Here is a 24,315-nt window from a genome sequence, read left to right as displayed (position 1 = left end):
AACAGTGGTGGGAGTGTCTACTGGCTCAGAGTGAGGGGGTGGGGGCACACATGTATAAGGACTGTACAGAATGAAGGCAAAACAACTACCAGGGAACTGGATACGAGGTAATTCAGGAGGCAGAGCACAGCAGGCAGGTTGGCAAGTGAGCAACAACAGAGATAAAGTCAGTCTCAAAGAAACCACTTTTGGGAATGGAGAATGGCATCCATATACAAATGAGAAGGAAGGAAGGAAGCAAAGAGAGTGGGGGAAAGACACACACAGAGAGCAGAGAGAGAGAGAGAGAGAGAGAGAGAGAGAGAGAGAGAGAGAGAGAGAGAGGGAGGGAGATGGGAGAGCAAGACAGAGACAGAAGGAAAATGAATAAAGAGAAGCAGGGAGGAAGGGAGGAAGAAGGAAGAGAGAGAGAAAGGAGAGGATAGAAAGGAAAAAGAAAAGGAAGGGAAAAGAGGAAGGAAGGAAGGAAGGAAGGAAGGAAGGAAGGAAGGAAGGAAGGAAGGAAGGAAGGAAGGAAGGAAGGAAGGAAAGCAAGAAGGAAAGAAGCAAATAGAGAAAGAAGGAAAGAAAGGGAGGGAGAAAGGAAGGAAGGAAGAAGGGAGAGAGAGAAAGGAGAGGATAAAAAAGAAAAGGAAGGAAAGAAGAGAGGAAGTAAGAAAGGGAAGCAAGAAGGAAAGAAACAAACAAAGAAAGAAGGAAAGGAAAAAAGAAAGAAGGAAGGAAAGGGAAGAAGGAAGGAAGAAGGTAGAGAGAGAAAGGAAAGGAAGAAAAGAAGAAAAGAAGGAAGAAAGGAAAGCTAGAAGGAAAGCAACAGAGAAAGAAGGAAAGAAAGAAAGGAAGGAAGTAAAGCAAGAAGGAAAAAAACAAAGAAGGAAGGAAGAAGGTAGAGAGAAAGGAAAGGATGGAAAGAAAAGGAAGGAAAGAAGAAAAGAAGGAAGAAAGGAAAGCTAGAAGGAAAGGAAGGAAGGAAGGAAGGAAGGAAGGAAGGAAGGAAGGAAGGAAGGAAGGAAGGAAGGAAGGAAGGAAGGAAGGAAGGAAGGAGAGGAAGGAAATTGCATTTAAATGATTACTTTGAGCCTAGCATAGCATTATGGTAGATGCTTGGAATGCAAATACAACAGTGAGAAGTTCCTTTCTTCCAGGAGCTAAAGACTACTGAGTTCAAACCCCTCATTTTACAAAGAAAACAAAACAAAACTGAGGCGAGGATGGGGAAGAGCCTGGCCCAAGGTCATGTAGGTGCTGGGTGTCAAAGTCAAAATTCTAACCTGGGTCTCCTGTTTCTAAATCCACTGCTCTGCCCGCTCTATAACACTCAGAAGGACACAGAGCAAACTTTTCTCTAGCCTCTTGAGAAAGCTGTGGTGGACTTTAGATATGGAGAGAAGTATGTTTGTCAGACATGGTCAATGGGTTGGTGTGTTTCGTTTGATTATATTTATTTGTTACAAGGTACTTTCTATTTGGAAAAGGGGAACCATTAAGAAGTAAGAGTGACATGGAAAAAGAAAAGGAAGGGAAGGGGGAGAGAGACAGAAACAGAGATGGAGGGGGGGTCAGAGACAGAGACAGAGAGAGACGGAGACAGAGAGAGACAGAGACAGAGAGAGAGACAGAGAGACAGAGAGAGAGAAATAGAGAGAGACAGAGACAGAGAGAGACAGAGAGAGAGAGAGAGAGACGGAGAGAGACAGAAAGAGGGAGAAGAAAAGTGGGAGAGAAAGGAAAGCAGAGGAAAAGAAAGGCAGAGAGGAGAAGAGAAAAAACATACCAAAAGCATTCTAAAAGGAAAAAAACACTTTTCTGCCCTGCGCAAGCACCAGCCCACTGTGGCTGGGTTAGCTCAGGTCACCGAATGTGCAGGATGGCCCAGCCCGCCCAGCAGCTGCTTTCCAATGTCCTTTCGTAGAAAAACAAAGGAGGAGGAGGAAAAGAAGAGTCCCTGATGTGGGGCTTTGAGGGTTGTGAAGTGCTCTGAAATGGGTGGAAGCCCAATTGTTATTACTATTATTCCCATTTTGCAGATGGAGATCCTAAAAGCCCAAGCTCACCCAGTAAGGGCCAAGACTTAAACCCCTCAGGGGCCTCCCAGTGTCCCAGAACTTTCCCCAGAGTCTGAGACTTCCAAGGGAGGTTCACCCCCAGACTTGGGGCCTGGTCTCCACTCACCTCCTGTGGAGCTCCTGCTGCATAGTTCCCATAGCCTACGAAGGCTATGGCCCACAGGAACACCAGAAGGCTCTTCATCATGGCACCTAGGAAGGGAAGGGAAAGGACGGGAGAGGTGATACAGCTGACAACATGTTCACATCCACAGCCCCCAGACTGAGACCCTTTGCCCTAGAGGATCTAGGACCAGGGCTCGGTCACTTATTGAGTCACAGAACCTCATAGTGAAAAGGCATCTCAGTGGCCATCCAGGCTAACCCACTCATCCCTTCTACCTCAGCAGCTGGTCATCGGCCTGAAGACTGGACTTAGGGGACAACGAGGTAGCCCAATAGATCTCGAGAGCCAGGCCTCGAGATGAGAGGCCCTGGGTTCAATTGCCCAGCCCTTACCTCTCTTCTGCCTCCATAGTATTGATTCTAATATGAAAGGTAAAGGTTTAAAAAAAAAAAAAGGACTGGCTCTAAGGGGCAGCCTTATATCAGCAGTCCATTCAATTTCTGGATTGTCCCAACTGCCAGGAAGCTTTTTCTTACATGAGGTCTCGATCTATCTCCCTGAACTTCCATCCACAGCTCGGGGTTCTATCCCCTGGGGCCAACAACAAAACTCAGCCTTTGGAAAGGAACCATTTAGAGGCTTAATAAAGGCATCCTGAGACTGTGCCATGATAGTTAGAAGGGACTCTAGTGCTCATCAAATCCAAACCTCCCATGGTGGAATTTGAGGCCCAGAAAAGCCAACCAACTTGCCAAGGTCACCCATCAGATTGGACACCAAGGTTGCCGAGTTCCCACATCCTAGTCTCTTTTCTTAATAGATTCAAATGATTCATAGATCATGGATCTGGAACCAGAAAGAACCTCAGAGTCCAGCCAATTCTACATTTTACAGATGAGGAAACTGAGGCCCAAGGAAGTTAAGGAACTTATTGAAGGTCACTGGCTGGCAAGTGTCAGAGGCAGGATTTGAACCTAGGACCTCTAACCCCACAGTCATTACTCTTTCTACCATATTGCTTCTGTTCCAAACCCATGTTTGCGCCCATGATTGATTAAGGCCCCTCTCCTGTCCTGCTGCCCCCTTAGCACTTTCTCCAAGCTATTTAGTACTTTATAAGTCAAAGAAGTAAAGATCAGACCTTGTGATTTCAGCTAAAAGGATTTCAAAGATGGGGCCATTAGATGGCACAATAGATAGAGCACCAGGTCTAGAGTTGGGAGGACCTGGATTCAAATTTCATCTCAGACATTTTCTAGCTGTGTGACCTTGGACAAGTCATTTAATCCCATTTACTTAACCCTTGTCCTTTTATCTTAGAACTGTTTCTAAGAAAGAAATGGTTTAAAAAATTAAAAAATATAAAAGGCCAAAGATACCAAAGGAAGGTTTAACAGTGTGGACTAGAAGTGACAAGGGCTAAACTAACTTTCAAATGCCCCTAAAGAAGTAAAAAAAAAAAAGAGGAAAAGGATCCCTTCATATGAGCAAAAATATTTGTAGCAGTATTTAGTGTTGGGGTGAAAAACTTCAAGAAAAATAAGGGGATGCCCCCCCAACTGGGGAATGATCTAACCAACAGTGGTACAGGAACGTGGACTATCATGGTGCTCTAAGAATCAGTGACAGGAATGGATTCAGAGAAACCTGGGAAGGCTTCCATGAACTGATTCAGAGTGACGTGAGAAGAACCAGAAGAACAATTCATACAATAACTGCAACATTTTAAAGGGGAAAAGTCTGGAGAAATTTAAGAAGGAAATGGCAAACTACTCCACTATCTCTGCCAAGAAAATGCCAAATAGAAGAGTTGGATACAATTGAAAACAACTGAAAAACAAAACAACTCCTTAACAGAGAGGTCGGGGACTCAAGGGATAAATTGAGCTATACATTTTAGAATATGGCAAATGTGTGCATTTGTTTCACTGAAATAGGCTTGTTTTTATAAGAGGCTTAAAAAAATAGGAGATGGGGAGTCTTACAGAGAAAAGGAAAACTATCAATAGAGGGGCCAAAAAGGAAAAGAGAAAAGAAAGAAAATAAGGTCATTATAGCATTTTTTTAAAATTTACAGACAAGGGGGTAGCCGGGTGGCTCAGTGGATTGAGAGTCAGACTCAGAGATGGGAATTCCTGGGTTCAAATCTGTCCACAGTCACTTCTTAACTGCATGACTCTGGGCACTTAATTCCCATTGCCTAGGCTTTACTGCTCTTCTACCTTGGAACTAATACATAGTATTGATTCTAGGACAGAAGATAAGGATTTTTTAAAAATTCACAGATAAGAACAGGAGGAGATACAGAAGAAGATACAACCAGGTAGCTTTGAAACTACATTTGAATTTATATACTTTTAAAAATGAAAGATAAGGGGGCAACTGGGTAGCTCAGTGGTGCAAATCTGACCTCAGACACTTCCCAGCTGGGTGACCCTGGGCAAGTCACTTGACTCCCACTGTTTAGCCCAGACCACTCTTTGCCTTGGAGCCAATATACAGTATTGACTCCAAGACGGAAGGTAAGGGTTTAAAAAAAAATGAAAGATATCTGGGCAGCTGGGTAGCTCAGTGGATTGAGAGTCAGGCCTAGAGACAGGAGGTCCTGGGTTCAAATTTGACCTCAGATACTTCCCAGCTGGGTGACCCTGGGCAAGTCACTTAACCCCTATTGCCTAGCCCTTACCACTCTTCTGCCTTGGAGCCAATACACAGTATTGATTACAAGACAGAAGGTAAGGGTTTAAAAAAATGCAAGTTATCTGTAATAGAGATATGGTTTTGTATATAATTTTCTTTTTCTATTCTATGTATGTGGAAATGTTCATGCTTGATGACATTTCTTATGTACCAAACACCAGCAATAATATTTTTAATTGCCTCTTACATATCTAACATGTATCAAGGAACTTGTTTGGATGGTTTCCTTGTTAGAAGGTATTCGCAGTGAGGATGCTCCCTTTACCAATGCAGGTCAGAGTTACTTGGACACACATAGTCTTAGAGAGATGCCAGGGGGATGTAAAGGTAAATGATTGGCCCAAGGTCACAGGGCATTCATTATGTGTTATAGGCAGGACCTAAACCCATGTTATCCTGAGAGAGGGCAGCCTTCTATCCACTAGGACACAAAGACCAAATGGAAACATTCCCAGTCCACAGGAGTTTATATTCTAGTGGAAGGGGGTGGGGGAGGTGGCGGTAGGGGAAACATGTATTCAAATAAGTAAATACAAAATAGAGTAAATGCAAAGCAACTATTTAGGATGGGGAAGCAGTGACAATTGGGAAGACTCATGTAGAAGATTTCATTTGAGTATAGCCTTGAATAGAACTAGATATTCCAAGAGGAGATGGTGAAGAGAGAAAGTGTCCTCAGCATGGGAACAGCCTGTGCAAATGCTTGGAAGTGGGAAAATAGATTGCCCTATACAGGAAACAACAAGTATACTTGGTCGGGATGGAGACCATATAAGGGTAAATAAAATGAAATTAATATAGAAAGATAAATTGGAGCCAAAATGGCTTTATCATTGTTCACTCATGTCTCTCATTCTCAACCCTGAAGACTATACTGTCCTTGGGGTTTTCTTAGCAAAGCTATTAGAGTCATTTGCCATTTCCTTATCCAGTGAATTAGGGCAAACAGAGGTTAAATGACTTGCCCAGGGTCACACAGCTAATACGTGCCTGGGTCAAGATTTGAACTCTGGTCACCTTCCTGACTCCAAGTCCCACACTCTATCCCACTAAGCCACCCAGCCAAACCTGGAGGCTCAACTTTAGTCGCTTGAAACTTCTTGAGCAGGATAGTGACATAATCATTCCTGTGCTTTTAAAAACCAGCTAGGCTCCTGTCTATATCCCAAAGAAATCAAAGGAAAAGGAATGAACACTAAATGTACTGATATAGTTACAACAGCTCTATTTTGTGATGGCAAAGAACTGGAAGTTGAAGGGCTGCCCATCAGCTGGGGAATGGCTGAACAAGTTGTAGTGTATGATCATGATAGCATTGTGCTATAAGAAATGACAAAGGCACGCTTTCAGAAAACTCTGGGAAGACGTGGGATACAAAGTGAAGAGAACAGAACCAAGAGAGCATCGTACACAGTAACAGCAATATCATATGGCGGTCAGCTGTGAAACACTTAGCTACTCTAATCAATATTATTATAGCCGACAGTTCCAAAGGACTCATGGGAAAAAAAAAAACGCTGCCTCCAGAGAGAAAGAGATGAACTCCAAGTACAGAGTAAAGCTTTTTTTTTTTACATACATTCTTTTTCTTGCTATTTTTTTCGGCGTGGCTAATATGGAAACATGTTCTGCATGACTCCCCGTGTATAATTGATAGCATATTGGTGGCCTTCTCAATGGGTGGAGGAGGGGCTAGAGGAAAAGATGAAATTGGAAATGCAAAGTTTTTTTTAATGAATGTTCAAATAAAGTACTCTATAATTACTTTTAAGAAAAATAGCTTGGGAGCAGCTGGGTAGCTCAGTGGATTGAGAGCCAGGACTAGAGACGGGAGGTCCTAGGTTCAAATCTGGCCTCAGCCTCTTCCTAGTTGTGTGACCCTGGGCAAGTCACTTGACCCCCATTGCCTAGCCCTTACCACTCTTCTGCCTTGGAGCCAATACACAGTATTGACTCCAAGACAGAAGGTAAGGGTTTTAATAAAAAAATTTTAAAAATAGCTTGGTTCCGATTAGTGCAAAGAATTAATCTCCTGAAGTGGTCTTATGTATTCAAATTTTAACTATTTGAAGTTAAAATAGTTTAAAACATGCTAATTGGTTCCAGCCGAACAGAAATATGCAGTATAAATTCGAATACTGTGACTGATTCAGGAGATGTTGTTCACATTAGTCAGGGCCTCACTATACAGCTTTGGCAGCAACGTGGAGGATAGATTGGAGAAGAGGGAGATCTGTGGTAGAAACAATCAGTTAAGAGATTATTATTCTAGTTGTGTGACCTTGGGTAAGTCACATAACCCTCATTGCCTAGCCCTTACCACTCACTTCTCCCTTAGAAACAATACCCCGTAGTGATTCTGAGACAGAAGGTAAAGGTTAAAAACAAAAAACAGAGAGAGGGAGGTTATAGAAATAGTCCAAGCTAGAGGTAATGAGGACCTAAGTTTGGGCAGTGGCTTCTTGCCTAGAGAAAAGGAGATAGATGTGAGAATAAATGAGACAAAATAAGAAAGGAGGGGACAGCTGGGTTGCTCAGTGGATTGAGAGTCAGACCTAGAAACAGGAGGTTCTGGGTTCAAATTTAATCTCAGACACTTCCTAGCTGTGTGACCCTGGGCAAGTCATTTAACCCCCATTGCCAGCCCTTACCCCTCTTCTGCATTGGAGTCAATACACAGTATTGATGCTAAGATGGAAGGTAAGGGTTTAAAAAAAATAAATTTACAGAGGGAGACTCTTGGAGGCAACTAGGTAGTATAGCGGATAGAGTACTCTATTTGAATCAGGAAAACTGGAGTTCAAATCTGACTTCAGATATTATCTTGGCTCTGATAGCCCAAGCAGGTCACTTCTGCCTCCCTCAGTTGCCTCAACTCTACAATGAGGATCATAATAGCACCCACCTCCCAGGATTGTTGTAAGGATCAAATGAGGTAATAGTTGTAAAATACTTAGCACAGTGCCTGGCACATAGTAGGTCTTTTAAAAAATCCTTATGTTCTGTCTTGGTAATAACTCTAAGACAGAAGGACAAGGGCTAGGCAATTAAAGTTAAGTGACTTACCCAGGGTCACACAGCTAGGCAGTATCTGAGGTCAAATTTGAATCCAGATCCTCCAGACTCCAGACCTGACACTCTATCCACTGTGCTACCAACTGCCCCATAATATAATAGATCTTAATAAATCCTTGTTTCTTTCGTCCACATCTAGCACACTGCTCCATCTCCCAGTGGCATTTGGTAATACAGGACTAGAGCTCAGGAGAGAAATAAGGATTATTTGGAGTCAAAGCCCTTCCTCCTAGTGCTTTTCCCCATTAATCTTGGGCCATCCCCCAAAGAGGCCACAGCTCTCCTGGGCTAGCTTTGGGGGCTCTGGGTTTCTGTGCAAACTCTTGCCCTCTTTAAGAGAGGTTCCGGGAAGAGAAGCAGGAAGCTGAACAAGTAAGAGTCGTTCCATGGAGAGCAGCTTTGGCGTGTGCACGATCAAAACTCCTAACGTTCCCCTGCTTCCAGCTGTCCACTCCACCCATGGAGGAACCCCACCCAGGGACCTCCTCGCCAGGCCTCAGTGGAGAATTCACGCCAGCACAGGCTGTGACGGAGGGACGTGCCCAACCGAACAATGAAGTATTGAGAAAGGCAGCCTCGGAAGGTCCAAACCTGCCCCGTCACCAAGCAGGGAGCCAGTGGCCTTCTGCTCTGGCCCTGGAACCTGGTGTCTGAATAGTTGAGGGACTAAATCATCCCATTCCACCCCCACGCTGACGAATAGCCCCAGAGCATCCTCGGGCGGGCGGTACTTTGTCTGGCTAGACCCATCCAGGCATGTGTCCATCTGTGGATTGGATCCAGAGCTAGAAGGGACAGAAAAGGTCATCTAGTCCAGTGGCTTAATTTGACAGAACTAAGAGCCGGTGGATAGACTTACCTAAAGCCACCCAGCTAGTCAATGGGAGGGCCAGTGCCCCCGGGCTCCCAAGCCAGCAGTCTTCCCAGGGATGCCAACAGCAGAAGCCCTCTTCCTGCCAACACTGCTTACGACCCCTCTGTGCCTTTCCCCTGTCCTGGAGGTCTCCGGCTCGAGCTATATGTGATATATACCTGGGCTAGGGGCCTTTCCACCTGATATTTGTTGGGTTTTTAATCTAAATAGATGGGGGGGTTGGATTTTTGGAAAATTGTATTTAATTGGTTAATTTAGAATATTTTTCCATGGTTATAAGATTCACGGTAATGGATAGTTTTGTTTTGTTTTTAAACCCTTATCTTCTGTCCTAGAATCAATATTGTGTACTGGTTACAAGGCAGAAGAGCAGTAAGGAATGGGCACTGGGGGTCAAGTGACTTGTCCAGAGTCATGTAGCTAGGAAGTGTCTGAGGTCAGATTTGAACCCAGGACCTCCCATCTCTAGGCCTGGCTCTCAATCCACTGAACTACCCTGCTGCCTCCTAACTAGATAGTTTTTGAAAGGTTCTGGAGCTGAGAAATTCTTCTCCACCATGGCCTTCGGTACACTTATCCAGGCCCGTCCACCATTAAACCACTTCATTATCCACCATTAAAGCCACGTTTGAAGCCTCTCCAACCTTCTTAGAACTACCTATATGACCCTGGGCAAGTCGTTTGCCTTTTCTTGGCCTGTTTCTTCTTGGGTAAAATGAAAGGGTTGGACCAGGGGACCACTACGTTTCCTCCCCACTCTGAAGCCATCATCCTTTTTCCATCCCAGAGTTCCCTTTCCACTGGCACAGACCTCAAGAATCAAGGATCCTCCCCATACAACAATGAGAGAAAAACTAGAGAAATCATTTCCTTGATTGGGTTTAAGCCCCACTTCGAGCTGTGGGCTGGGGAACAGAGGAGACTCTATTCACCTCCCCTGTTGCAGGATGACAGGATATAGGTTTGGGGGTGTATACGGGGTCTGGGGTGCTGAACGCTGTCTGGGACCCCAACAATCACTCAGTCTGCCCTCACTAGGACACGCCTGCTCACAGTCAGACCAAGGGCACACCATTTGGTAAGAACAAGAGCACATGGACAAACATGGCGCCATCCCATCCAAAGGCATGCTGGGAGCCCTCAGAAGACTGGAGAGGAAAGCCACCCAGGTCACTTGTGAAGACGGACCAGGGGCCCACCCTGAAGCCACATCCTCCAAGCCCAGACGAGGCAGCTGGTATTTAACGAACCTCCCTGCACGCTGGGAAGACAAGTAGGAGCCGGCACATGTGTTTCTCATTAAATCCTGTCGGACAGAAAACACTCCTCCTCCTCCTCCCCCACCCGCAAGCCCCTGAACGCCCCAGGAAGGGCCTGACCCCCTGCCCACGCCAGGGCAGGATCCTTCCTCTCTGCGGGCCCTGGGAGAGGTCAGCCCGGCTGGACGACGTCCCGTCCCAGGGACCGCCAGAGACCCACCATGGCAGCCTGGCCAAGCAACAGGAAACGTATCTGGGACAAGAAAAGACTCCCAAGCCAGCTTCTGAAAGATAAACGTCGGACCAGGGAAAGAGAGGGCAGCCGCAGGGTGGGAGGACGTAAGGGAGGCTGGCGCAGGGAGGACCCAACCTGAGCTGCTGCCAGCCAGGGGGACGAGCACAGCTGAGTCCCATCGAAGCACCCTCGAGCTTGATATTATTATCGATTATTAATTTATTGATTAAAAGGATTAAAAACCCTCATTTTAGAGAAGTAAAGGGATTCTCAGGCAAATGAAGCCCACGGTCACCCAAGTAATAAGAGGAAAGATTTGAATCCAGGTCCTCTGGCTCCAGAGGCAGATCAGCTAGGGGGCACAGCAATGGCCAGGAATTGGGAAGACCCGAGTTCAAATTTGACCTCAGACCCTGAGCAAATCCCTTCATCCTGTTTGCCTCAGTTTTCTCATCTGTAAAATGAGCCAGATGGGCAGCTAGGTGGCACAGTGGATAGAGCATCAGGCCTAAAGTCAGGAAGACTCATCTTCATGAGTTCAAATCTACCTGCGTGACCCTGGATAAGTCACATCACCTCATTGGCCTCAGTTTCCTCAGCTGTCAGAAGAGCTGGAGAAGGAAATGGCAAACTGCTCCAGTATCTCTGCCAAGAAAACCCCAAATGGAGTTACGAAGAGTCAGACATGACTGAAATGTCTGAACAACAACATCGCTTCTCATTTTAACCAATGATCTCTAAATAGAGAAGCAGTGTGGGGTAGTGGGTAGAGCCAGTCTCTCCAGAAGCCAGAAGAGTTGGGTTCAAGTCCTGCCTCTCCTACATGTGGGCAGTGAGTCCCAGGCAAATCCCTTAGAGGAGACATTGTGGAGAAGGGAAGGTTCTCACTAGCATCCCTAGAAACTGCTCATTAGGTGCTGAGCCCCGATTGACCCGGTGAGGGGTGCAAGAGCAGTTGGCTCCCCTTCAAGCCTGTCTCATCCTGGTGACAGCTCTGACCCCACTTGGGTTCTTCTCTCCTCCCTCTTGGAGAACCCAGACAGCTCAGTCTTCTTCCATATCCAATGGGCCAGGCCAGAGCCTGGGGAAGGGCTGATGCTCTCATGGCCAAGCTAGGTCAGACCCCCCTCCCTTCCCAAGAGCCGAGCAGCAGCACGGGGAGTGTTGGGTGGTGGGGTTTCTGGGAAGCCGCTCGGTTTTCCTTGGCACTGAGTCTCCTCTGTTCTGTGGCTTCCCTCTGGGGAGCAGGAGGGGTGAGGCGATGGAGGGGCCGCTGGCTCCCAGAATCCCTCATCAGATCTCCCGAGCTTGACCAAGAGGCGATGCCCCCACTGGGATGCTGGCCTCCAGCACATCTGGAGACAGTTTGGCTGGCACACTGGAGCCGGAAGGGGAGATGGAGGATGGCCAGCGACCAAGCCCCAGCTGGGCCTTCCCCTTCCCGGCCCCCTTAGGCAGGGTTCAGCTGGACAGCTGCTCGCCCAGTTCTGGGAAGTCGGCTTTGAAATCAGCACCAGCTGATAGTGAAAAGAAGGGCCAGAAAGCTGGACATTGTCAGTGTTGGACAGGGCGGGAGGGAGGCCCGGAGAGTGCCGAGGGGGGCTTCCTCACCCGCTGCCCCACGTGGGAGCCTCCTCCCCAGCCCTGGGAGGCCCCTCTGATTCCCTCCAAGGGGGAAGAGAGGTGAGAGAAGCTACTGAGGCCCCTTGGACCATCACAGCTCTCATCATCCCCATCAGGATTAGCATCTCTAGTCTTGGATCTCCTGCTCTGGGCATCACTGCCCAGCTCTGCCCCCCACTGCCCTGGGGGCGCCCCAAGCCTGCCTTCTCTTGTGTGTGTGTGCCGCCCCTCTCCCCAGATGCTATGGCCACAACACATTTGCTCCATTCTTGCAGCTGCCCAAGCTCTGGACGCTGCACCCCGCTTCCAGGAGGGTCCCCCTTTCCTGCAGGTCCCAGGGCCCCCCCCTCATCTGATCCCCTCCTGAGGCTCATGTCCCGGACCCAGGGAGCCCTTTGCTCTGTCCTAGCCAGGGTGGGAGCTCCCTTACCTGGGGATCCTGCCGGTCCTGCTTTCAACTTGGGTCACACCAAGCCAGCACACTGAGGGGTTCCTTCTAACAAATACATTGGCCTTCTTTTTTTTTTCCCCAGCCTCCCAGTCAGCCCAACAGCCAGCAGGCTTCAGATTACAGCTGTGACTTTCTTAAAGCAACCCACTCTCATTTTGGATGCTGCCCTTGCAACATAGCCTGGGGTGAACTTTAACTGGAGCCCCCACCCCCAGCCCAGCCCCGGCACCCCCTCACCCGAAGTCTCTGCCCAGACCAGTCCCTTCTTAGTGGGGAAAGGACACTACCCTGAAGGCTAGCTCCCAGGGACTCCAGGGTCAAGCCAGGACCCAGCCAAGGCACCAGGTCATTCATCAAGCTGGGTCATTGCCTGGGTCTTGAGTAGGAAATGGAGGCAGAAAGAATGACCATAGGAGATGTGTTGATGGCATTTGGGGGGGAAACATCATGGGAAGGGCACAGTATGGGGACTCAGGAGATCTGAGTTCTAGTCCTGGCTCTGCTGCTAACTTTACTTTCCCTCTCTGAGACTCAGTTTCCTCCTCTGAAAAATGAAGAGGCTGAACTAGATATTAGCAGTTTAGTAGAAAGAGAAAAAACAACTAGTTGACTCAGTAGATTGAATGCCAGAACTGGAGTCAGGAGGATCTGGGTTCAAATGTGGCATAGCTGTATGACCCTGGGCAAGTCACTTAACCCCATTTTCTTAGCACTTACCTTCTGTCTTAGAATTGATACTAAGAAGGGTCAGCTGGGTGGCTCAGTGGATTGAGAGCCAGGCCTAGAGACAGGAGGTGCTGGGTCCAAATCTGGCCTCAACAGACCCTGGGCAAGCCACTTGACCCCCATTGCCTAGCCCTTGCTGCTCTTCTGCCTTGGAACCAATACTTAGTATTGATTCTAAGATGGAAGCTAAGGGGTTAAAAAAATTGATACTAAGACAAAAAGTAAGGGTTTAAAAAAAATTAAAAAGTACCCAGTTGAGAGTCCGAGGACCTTGGTTCAGAGGCTAGCCCAGCTGCTTATTACCTATGTGATTTAGGGCAAGTCCCTAAGCCTTCTTAATTAGTATTTTCCCTCTTTTAGTGATTTTCTATTTATCCTGGATGGAACTTGCTTTTCATATATTTGTTTATATGTTGTCTTTTCCATTAGACTGTAAGCTCTTTGAGGGCAGAGACTGTCTTCTGTCTCCTTTTGTTGCCTTAGCAAGGTACCCAGCCCATAGTAAGTGACCAATAAACAAAAAATGGTTATTAAACTGGATTGAATTTCACTTCTCTGGACCTCAGCTTCCTCCTCTGTTAAAAGAAGGAGTTGGACTAGATGGCCTCCAAAGACCATTCCATAGTGGAACAAGAAAGAAATTACCTGTGAGATCTAGGAATAGAGCAAGAGTTCATGTCCAAACAAGAGATAGAGAGGTTCATAGAAGGTAAAATGAACATTTTTGATTATATAAGATGTAAAGTTTTTCATAAACAAAAGCAAGGCAGCTAAAATTAGAAGAAAAGCAAGAAACTGGGAAAAAATTTTCCAGTTTCTCTGAGAAAAATCTCATTTCTAAAAATATATAGGGAACTAAGACCCTTTCTACCTCCAGATCTGTGATCCTATGACCTAAGGTTCTTTCTATGCCTAATAGCTGATGAGTTCTAGGATCTAAAAAGGAAGAAATGGGAAAACATGAGGGAGTTCTTCAGGTACAATAATATGCCAGCAGGGCACATTCTCGAAGAGGAAGACTAGAAAAAAAAAAGTACTAAATTTGGAGTCAGGGGACCAGATTTTAGTTCTGCCTGTGTGTCTGTGGCCAATCACTTCATCTCCCTAAGCCTCAGTTTCCTCATGGGGAAAATGAGGGAGTTAGACTAGATGGCCTCTGAGGTCTCTTCCAGCTCTAGGACTATACTCTTAAATAGGTCAGGAGCTTATCTGCTTTGGAAGAGGGAGTTTCCTTGCTGGGCACTCTCTACACCAATGAAATCACAGGTCTAGTTCAAAACAAAAATCTTCAATAAAGGAAACAAAAGTATTTCTTGAGGGCCTGTTCTGGGCCATGTTCCATGCTAGGCAGGGATAAAAAGGAAAAAGAAAACACTCACTGCCTTTTGGAGGCTTTAGTCTAATAATGGAATTAATAAAAACAATTGAGCAATATTGAATAGAGTATCTCATCAAATGCAAAATTGGTCAATGGTCACATTTATTTATTTATTTATTTTAAACCCTTACCTTCCATCTTGGAGTCAATATTGTGTATTGGCTCCAAGGCAGAAGAGTGGTAAGGGCTAGGCAATGGGGATCAAGTGACTTGCCCAGGGTCACACAGCTGGGAAGTGTCTGAGGCCAGATTTGAACCCAGGACCTCCTGTCTGTAGGCCTGACTCTCAATCCACTGAGCCATCCAGCTGCCCCCCAATGGTCACATTTAGTCAAATGGGAATTCAGAGGATGGAGAGAAAAAATATAGGCAGGAATAGCAAGGGAAGGTTTCTTGGATAAGGTGGTGCTTGAACTATCCTGGAATAAAAATAAATAACTCCTGTCCCCAGTATCTAGTATAATGGTTTTCAATATACATTAAACCCTTAATAAGTGCTTTTCCATCATTCATTTTCTGTTAATGTTTTAGGGGTTATGTTTTCCTAACAACAGATTAGATGTGTTCAGTGCCCAGGTACTGCAAGTATTATGCCCGTTTTTACATATGGAACACGGAGCCTCAGAGAAACAAAAAGAGATTTGTCAAGACTGCTCAGTGTTGCAGTGTTACAGTACCAGACCTGGAATTGGGAAGACCTGGGTTCAAATCTGGATTGAGACATTTCCTAGTTGTGTGACCCTGGACAAGTCATTTAGCCCCATTTGCCTAGTCCTTGCTCTTCTGTCCTAGGGTTGTTAATAAGACAAAATGTAAAGGGTTTTTTTTTGTAAGTGATTTGTCTATGGTCATACAGCTCACATAGCATCCAGAGCTTTAGAATCAGATGACCTAGTTTCATATATTACCCCTGACCATGGGCCATCACTTCCATTCTCTGTGCCTTAATCTCCTCCTCTGTAAAGAGAAAGGTTCCAACTGGCTCTGGCATTCTATGATCCTAGGAGGCGAATATTTATCACAGGGTCAGCCCAACCAACATGGGACCCTTCCTAAAGCATTAACATTGAGCTCCCCCCTCCAGATATCCCCTGCACAGACCCCCAAAAGTCCACATTTGAGTCACCCTCTGTGTGACCCTGAAACTTCTGGGAACTTAAAAATCACTTTTCTAAAGACTTCTTGGAAGCACCAATGAGAAAAGTCCAGGAGATATGGGTTCAGATCCACGTTCTGCCATTAATTTGCTATGTGACCCTGATGTGACCGCAATCTCTCTGATCATTTCCAGGTCTAGCAATCCACTTAGTGCATCGAGCTTCTAGAGAAAGAAAGGACAGATGAAGATGACTCCAAAGCAATGTTTGTATCCTCCTTGAATCAGGATGACAAGTTCCTCATTTTGACTCAACATCACAGCAACCTGGCCAGTATGCCCAGGCAGGGCTTCCAGAAGGATCTTTAAAAAACCCTTACCTTACATCCTAAAATCAATATCATGCACTGGTTCCTAGGCAGTAGTAGTAGAGCAGTAAGGGTTAGGCAATGCGGTTTAAGTGACTTGCCCAGGGTCACACAGCTGGGAAGAGTCTGAGTTCACATTTGAACCCAGGACCTTCCATTTCTGGACCTGACTCTATCCACTGAGCTACCTAGCTGCCCCATTCCTGCAAGATCTTGCAAGCAGTAGTAAATAAACATTTATCGAGCACCTATACTATTCCAGGAACTGTGCAAAGCCCTGGGAAGAGGAAGAAAGGCAAAAGACTGCCAGCCCTCAAAAATTAATGTTGCAAAAAGCAACATACAAACAAATATAAAGGATAAATTGGAGATCATCTCAGAGGGAAGGCACTAGCATTAAATGAGTTTGGGAAAGGCTTCTTTGAGAAGCTGGAGTTCTAGGTAATACCTGGAGGAAGCCAGAAAAGGAAGGAAGGAAGGAAGGAAGGAAGGAAGGAAGGAAGGAAGGAAGGAAGGAAGGAAGGAAGGAAGGAAGGAAGGAAGGAAGGAAGGAAGGAAGGAAGGAAGGAAGGAAGGAAGGAAGGAAGGAAGGAAGGAAGGAAGGAAGGAAAGAAGGAAGGAAGGAAGGAAGGAAGGAAAGAAGGAAGGAAGGAAAGAAGGAAGGAAGGAAGGAAGGAAGGAAGGAAGGAAGGAAGGAAGGAAGCCAGAAAAGGAAGGAAGGAAGGAAGGAAGGAAGGAAGGAAGGAAGGAAGGAAGGAAGGAAGGAAGGAAGGAAGGAAGGAAGGAAGGAAGGAAGGAAGGAAGGAAGGAAGGAAGGAAGGAAGGAAGCCAGAAAAGGAAGGAAGGAAGGAAGGAAGGAAGCCAGAAAAGGAAGGAAGGAAGGAAGGAAGGAAGGAAGGAAGGAAGGAAGGAAGGAAGGAAGGAAGGAACGAAGGAAGGAAGGAAGGAAGGAAGGAAGAAAAAAGGAAGAGATGGAGGGAGGGAGGGAGGGAGGATGCTCAGAATAGAAAGATGGAATATCCTGTGTGAGTGAGGAAGAGACAGGAGGCCAGTGTCATCCCTCAAAGGAAGAACTCTTTACTCCCAGAGCTAGGGACCTAACATAGCCAGCCACTGCTTATTGGTTTGACAACAGACACAGACAGATGGCTTCTAAGGGCACCTGTTCTTCCCTCCCACCCTTTAGCCCATTAAACCCACAACCACAGACCAAAGAACCATCTGTCTCATAGTGGGCACAACCCCAGGCCCTTGTGCTTCCTCCGAGATGATCCAGTCCAGCTCAGTGTTTCATCCTGCCAAACATGTTTCATTTATTCTTGGGGTAGACCCTGCTGTCATGGGGGCTAACCACTCAGATCAACCCAGTTTGGGGATCATAAATGGGGGAAAGAGGAGAACTTGTAAAGTGGCAAGATCTTCAGAAACTATGTCTCCTAGAAGAGGAATTACACTCAGGGGCACGGTCTGCTTTATGATAGCTATGAGAGAGACAGAGACAGAGAGACAGAGAGACAGAGAGACAGACAGAGAGACAGAGGGAGACAGAGACAAGAGACAGAGAGACAGAGACAGAGAAAGACAGAGACAGAGAGACAAAGAGACAGAGACAGAGAGACAGAGAGAGACAGAGACAAGAGACACAGAGACAGAGAGAGACAGAGACAGAGAGATAGAGAGAGACAGAGACAAGAGACACAGAGACAGAGAGAGAAACATATAGAGAAAGAGACAGAGAGACAGAGACAGAGAGAGAGACAGAGAGAGCCTGAGCCAGAGAGGGATTACATGGATTTCTCAGGGAAGATTCTGTTCTCTCTCCTCTCCTTTATTACCCCCTCTCTTTCCCCTAGGCTCTCCACCTTTATCTTCCTCTTTCAGCTTCCTTCCTCTCTTCTTCCCTTTTCTCTTTCAGTTTGGATGTCTGATCTGTGACCAAACTACACAAATCTAACAGCAGGGCTATGTGGGTAAATATTTAACAATAGGCTTTCTGAAAAAAAATTTGCAGGACACATTTTAAGTTTAATTCTCATTATTAACCTTTTCCCCATTCCTTTCTTAAATCTAGACAATCAACAAAACAATTAATCAAGCTCTAATTTGTAGTATTTGCTCATTTCCAAGGTGTAAATACTCACACTGAAGGTTTCACAAGTAGGCAGTTTCAGCTGGCTCCAGCAAATCCCTGAAGCCCAGCCACGGGAGGAAAAAGGCAGAGCTGCCTAGCAGGATGCTGAGTGGAGGCTGAGATTGGGGGTGGGCTAGGGAGGGGGGCTGAGCACAGCAAGCAGCTGTTTAGGAGAAGACAGACAGCTCCTGACCTTGAATCTTCCAATGCTCACTTAATGAGCCACTCAGGGTACCTGGTACTAGTATAATAGTACAAAAGCAAATTCTTTTTTTAATTTGAAATTTTTTATTTAATTAATTGATTTAGAATATTTTTCCATTCTTTTCATGTTCTTTCTCTCTCCTCCTTCTTCCCCTCCTCCAGTAGTCAAGGAGCAATTCCACTGGGTTTTACATGTGTCATTGATCAAGACCTATTTCCATATTCAAAAGGAAATTCTTTAAAAATAAAACATTTATGATTTCACCAGGTTGCAAGGTGGAACAGTTGATAGAGCACAGGGTCTGGAGTTGGGAAAATTCAGCTTCCTGAATTTAAATCCAGCCTCAGACAATGACTAGCTGAGTGACCCTGGGCAAGTCACTTAACCCTGCTGAATTCAGTTTCCTCATCTGGAAAATGATCTGGAGAAGGAAATGGCAATTCACTCCGGTATCTCCACCAAGAAAACCCCAAATAGGGTCATGAAGAGTCAGACACAAGTGAGAAGCAACTGCACAACAAAACATGATTTCACTGGCATAGAGTACTCCCCAGGAAAGAACTCTTCTTCCTAATGCCTACATAGTCTTAAGAATTGCCTGGGGCACTTAGAGACCAAAGAATCCTAGATTTAGATTTAGAGCTGAATCAGGAACTTCGAGGCCACCAAGTTTTTTGTTTTATTTTTTTAAACCTTTACCATCCTTCTTGGAAACAACACTGTGTATCGATTCCAAGGCAAAAGAGTGGTAAGGGTGAGGCAATGGGGGTCAAGTGACTTGCCCAGGGTCACACAGCTGGGAAGTATCTGAGGCCAGATTTGAACCTAGGAGCTCCTGAGACCTGGCTCTCAATCCACTGAGCTACCCAGCTTCCCCCTCTCCCCCAGTTTTTATAGATGAGGAAATTGATGCCTGGAGGAGTTAAACAACTTGCTCAGAGTTAAGTATCTAGTGTGTGAGCCAGAATTTGAATGTAGGTTCTTTGACACCATATCCAGCCTCCAAATCATTGCTGCCTCTCCTATTCTACTAGCTTGAACTCCAGAGGTCTTAAGCATGAATGAATGACAATTCTCCTCAACCAACTGGTTCTGGGAGCAATCCTTTGTTTTCTTGGGTCTAAGGAAGTTAGGAACTCTACTGCCTCTAGAGAGGGCTCAGCCTTGGCCTTATTTTTAACTCCACTTTCCTGGAGTCAAAGTATTTTCATCGTGATGGCCAGTGTGTTCCCTTTGGGGATTTGTGATCAGAAGCTACATTTGGAGATTCCCCCAGATTACAGGCTGGGACAAAATAACTCACCATGTGGAGAACCACTTACCAAGAATCTAATGGGAGCAATTTTATACTTTAGATCCAATGCCAAGCCAAGAGGAACTTGGGTCAAGGCAGGAGGAGAGAGAAGTGGGAGCTACTGCATTTAGAAAAGCTTTTCCTAAAATATACACAGCTATAGCATCAGTCCCTTACATAGAGAGGGGACCTAGCTAATTACCTCATTTCCCCACACACAGCCAATGAACGGGCTAGTCTACCTTTTAGGGCACCTTCTATTTTGTACACGAGAAGTATTCAACTCCCACTATACCATTCTAGTCATGGGATCTAAAGATCTAGCCTGTAGATATAGTTTACCTACATTTTGGGCAAAGCATTTGCTAACATCTCTTACTCTATTCTTGTGGGAATAGATAGAGAGATGTGGGCAGCAGTGGTCCAGTTAGGTGGATTTGGATGTGTCTGGATGATCAGACTCAAAGAATAGTCACTGCTTCTCTGTTGGTAGCAATGCAATGATCCAGGACAATTCTGAGGGACTCGTGAGAAAGAACACTAACCACATCCAGAGGAAGAACTGTGGGATCGGAAACACAGAAGACAAGCAACTGCTTGGTCACATGGTTCAATGGGGATATGATTGGGGATGTAGACTCTAAGTGATCACCCTAGTGCAAATATCAATAATATGGAAATAGGTCTTGATCAATGACACATGTAAAACCCAGTGGATTTTCATATCAGCTGGGGCAAAGGGGAAGGAAAGAACATGAATCATGTAACCATGGGAAAATATTCTAAATTAATTAAATAAAATTTTTCAATAAAAAATTAAAGTAAAAAAAAACAAACAGAATAGTCCCTGGTGCTTCATTATTAACTTGGGATGGCCCCTCTGGTGGAGAACTCCCAGGGATCTGTGCAAAGTCCTGCCCTAGTTGACATTTTTGTCAATAACTTGAGAAGACAGCATATTTGATGAATGACACAAAGGAGAGAAGAATCACCCACATCGTAGATGAAAAAAAAAAATCAGGATTCAAAAATTTTGGCATAGGCTGGGGGAGAAATGCCAAACACACATCTGACCCACAATACCCCTAAATGCTGCTGGACTTAGATAAAGACCTGATTGGGAAATACTTAACCAAATAAATGCAAATACAATAAAACATAGATAGTGATAATATATAGTTTTCCAAGTCAAGAGTGTTCAGTAAGTCAATAGCCCATATTGTTCCTTATGGATAGGTTAGTGGCAAGTTTCTATTTGACTCTGATACCAATGGCTAATGGCATTGGGGCAAATAGGAAAAGAGCTAGGGCTGGTTTTAGGTTGGGTTCCATCTCAATTTGGCCAAATTCCACCTGGGTGACCTTGGGAAAGTCATATACCTCTCTGAATTTTAGTTTTGCAGATTATAACATGAAAACCTTTGATGAGAATGCCTCAAGAAATCCATTCCAGGGGGCAGCTGGGTAGCTCAGTGGATTGAGAGCCAGGCCCAGAGATGGAAGATCCTGGGTTCCAATCTGACCTCAGACACTTCCTAGCTGTGTGGCCCTGGACAAGTCACTTGACCCCCATTGCCTAGCCCTTATCACTCTTCTGTCTTGGAGCCAATACTCAGTACTGATTCTAAGACAGAAGGTGAGGGTTTAAAAGAAACAAACCAGGACTCCCTCCTCCACAAATATAGACAATGTCCCTGGGAAAAGTGGGCACAAAGAATAAATAATGGTGGTGAGGTAAACATGTAATGATGCATATGACCAAGTTATTACTCTCTATTTCAGTATTCGAGTGCCTGAAGTCCTTTATCGCCACTAGAATTCTCACAGACCTCCCTACTAGGTCCCACTTCTCCACTGAGATCCCTTCTTTTTTTTTTTAAACCCTTACCTTCCATCTTGGAGTCAATATTGTGTATTGGCTCCAAGGCAGAAGAGCGGTAAGGGCTAGGCAATGGGGTTAAGTGACTTGCCCAGGGTCACACAGCTGGGAAGTGTCTGAGGCCAGATTTGAACCCAGGACCTCCCATCTCTAGGTCTAGCTTTCAATCCACTGAGCTACCCACTGAGATCCCTTCTAAGCAGGGCTCTTACTAGGTTCTGCTACTTCTGCAGTTCAACTCAGATGGCCAGGACTCTCTCTCACTGAAGTCTAGCGCCAGCTCTTGTATTTGTTTGCTGCCAGGGGTCCTCCTGTTTGAGTAACGGAGCCTCTAAGCATGTCTGTCCAGAGTTTGCCTCTGTTTCCTCATCTCTGCCTCTAACTCTCCCCATCCTGGCTAGGGGGCCTCTTTATGGCCAAGTGGTCTTGCTCTAGACACTATGGCTAAAGGGGGGCAGGAAACAGGAGAGAGATCAATAAATCCTCTCCCCCTGCCCCAAACTCTCCAAGGAACAGAAGCCGGTGGCCTTCCCAAACCTGTGAACTTATCCTCTCCTCCAGGGCTGAGCAATTTAAAGACATAATCAATTTTGTAATGAGGTTGCTCCCTTCTGACTCATCAGAGAAAGGTGTTCGCACTTTGTGGAAGCAGTGCGAGATGTTAACACCTTGTTAACACATTTAGACCTCATCATCTGTGAAGTCATACGTGACTAAAACAACCGGCGAAGGGGAGGGGGAGCCATCATTGAATCAGTGTCTCTTGCCATTATGGAAATATCAATCTCCTGCCATTTCTGGGTCCTTGAATATGAGCGTCTCATTTTCCTAGCCACAGACTCCGAGGCTTTCTGAAGACAAGAATTTTGTCTCCTATTTTGTTCTAAATTCTTTCTTCTGTCTGGTATCAGTTCTAAGGCAGATGAGTCGTAAGGGCTAGGCAATTGGGGTTAAGTGACTTGCCCAGGGTCACACAGCTAGGAAGTGTCCAAGGCCAAATTTGAACCCAGGGCCTCCTGTCTCCAGACTTGATGTTCCATCCTCTGAACCACCTAATTGCCCCTCCTATTTTTTTTAAATCCTTCCTTCTAATAACCATTAGAGCAGCATTAGCTTGACTATCAAAGAGAGAAGGTAACCTTCTCCCCACAGTTCCACTGTTCCTGATATATCCCATACAACATAGCTCTATGCCTGAAATAGGTAGGGTAGTTGGACCATGGTGATAGCATGGGGTAGCTCTCTCCAATATATCCGACATGCCAATGCTAGATTATTGACATGTTGCCTTTCTCAGGAACCTTCCATGACTCCCTACTGCCACCAGGAAACAATTCGGATTCTTCAGCAAGGGCCTTGACAGCCTTCCTAATTCTGACCCCAAGCTAGACCTCCAGTCTTATCTTATCTCATTGCCCAGCTGAACCAGGTTTTACCCAAAGAGCACGCCATTTGCATCCCCATCCTTGGACCTTTGGTCCTCCTGCCTCAGTATGCCATCTCTGATTATCAGGGGAGTGCAGCTCTAGGGCAACCTAATGCAATTCTTTTATTTTTCAGAAGAGAAAATGGAGTGCAAAGGAGGTAGGAAGACATGCAATATCACAAAATGATAAGAATCAGAGGTGGGATCGGGACTCTAACTTCAGAACAGAGTGTTCTCTCCATTATAACCATATCCATTATCTACAAATCTCTCAGTCATTAGCCATTGCTTTCTCTCTTAAAGAAACCCACTGAATTTGTTTTTTGAGATTATGTAGTTATGGAAGCAACTAAGTGGCTCAGTGGATTAAAAGCCAAGTTTAAAGGTAAAGATCCTAGATTCAAATTTGGCCTCAGATACTTCCTAGCTGTGTGACCCTGGGCAAGTCACTTAACCCCAATTACCTAACCTCTACTGCTCTTCTGCCTTAGAACCAATACTTAGTATTGACTCCAAGCAGAAGGGAAGGGTGGTTTGTTTTTTTTTTAAGTTTATGCAGAAGGAGGAGTTCCAAGGTGGAACCAAGATGGCGGAGTAAAGCAGGAAAGCTCAGAGTCCCCCATGAGAATCCTCTCCAACCAACATTAAAATAAAGCCACAAAACAAAACCGGGAGAGAAAGAACCAACAAGGAGACAGAGTGAAACTTTCAAGCAAAACCCAAACAGTAGGCAGAGAATAACTGGGGCACGGGGGTGAGAGGGAGCCCAGTCAGCAAGAGGCTGTAGCAAGGAGTGAAGAGCAAGCCACACGCCCCTACCCCACATCTGCTGTCCCACGTTTGGAACGTCCTGCCTGGGCAAATAGTGGTCCAAGCCAACCCATACCCTTTGAAATGTCAAACCTGAGGAGAAGTCCATAGTCCTAGGCCAGAATGGTCTGTGCTGAAGAGAGCTAATCTGCCTGGGCCTAGAAGGAAGCCAGGAGCCCCAGACTGGGCTTGGAGTGAGCATAGAGATCCCAATTTGGGGTGGTTAGTGGTCTGGAAATGGGTTTATATCTCTTTGCAAGGGCTCAGGGTGGAGCTCTGGAACAGGGCAATCAACTCTGTGCCCAATTAGATCAAGTACACAGTGAGACCAAAAAAACTTACATCTAAGCCTGAGGCTAGAATTTGAGCAGTTCCTGGCCTGAGAAAGATCAAAACCTTATGCACAAGTCTTTAAGCTATCAGCATCTCAAGGGTTAATTGACTCATCAGTGGGAGGTGGCTCTCCGAGCTCATTGCTCATGAAACTAGCAGAAACACAGAAAAGAAAAAAAGCTAAGGGTAGCATCATAGGACTGAAGTTTAAGAGGGTACCCTAATCTCCCAGAAAACAGAGCTTACCAATAAAAGGGTAGGAAAAATGAGCAAACAACAATAA

General features: G+C 45.6%; 1 protein-coding gene and 1 long non-coding RNA gene across 2 annotated transcripts in view; one reads left to right on the top strand and one right to left on the bottom strand.

Annotated features, from left to right (window-relative positions):
• SERPINF1 (serpin family F member 1) overlaps positions 1–23,890 on the bottom strand; it is a 37,303-nt gene extending 13,413 nt beyond the window's left edge. Inside the window, exons 1-2 of the mRNA XM_007485756.3 lie at positions 23,793–23,890; positions 2,170–2,255 (exon numbers count right to left, since the gene is read on the bottom strand). Of these exons, the coding sequence (XP_007485818.3) occupies positions 2,170–2,255; positions 23,793–23,808 (102 nt within the window). The 5' untranslated portion in view covers positions 23,809–23,890. The remainder of the gene's footprint in view (positions 1–2,169; positions 2,256–23,792) is intronic.
• LOC130457544 (uncharacterized) lies at positions 1,011–15,970 on the top strand. The gene is made up of 2 exons (XR_008916837.1): positions 1,011–4,492; positions 15,782–15,970. It is a non-coding gene; the product is annotated as an uncharacterized LOC130457544 (long non-coding RNA).
• Positions 23,891–24,315: the final 425 nt, after the last annotated feature.

The sequence above is a fragment of the Monodelphis domestica genome, chromosome 2, assembly GCF_027887165.1.
Source record: "Monodelphis domestica isolate mMonDom1 chromosome 2, mMonDom1.pri, whole genome shotgun sequence".
NCBI classification, from domain to species: domain Eukaryota; kingdom Metazoa; phylum Chordata; class Mammalia; order Didelphimorphia; family Didelphidae; genus Monodelphis; species Monodelphis domestica.
Note: the sequence above shows the minus strand (reverse complement) of the source record. Positions and strands in the feature narration are given on the sequence as shown.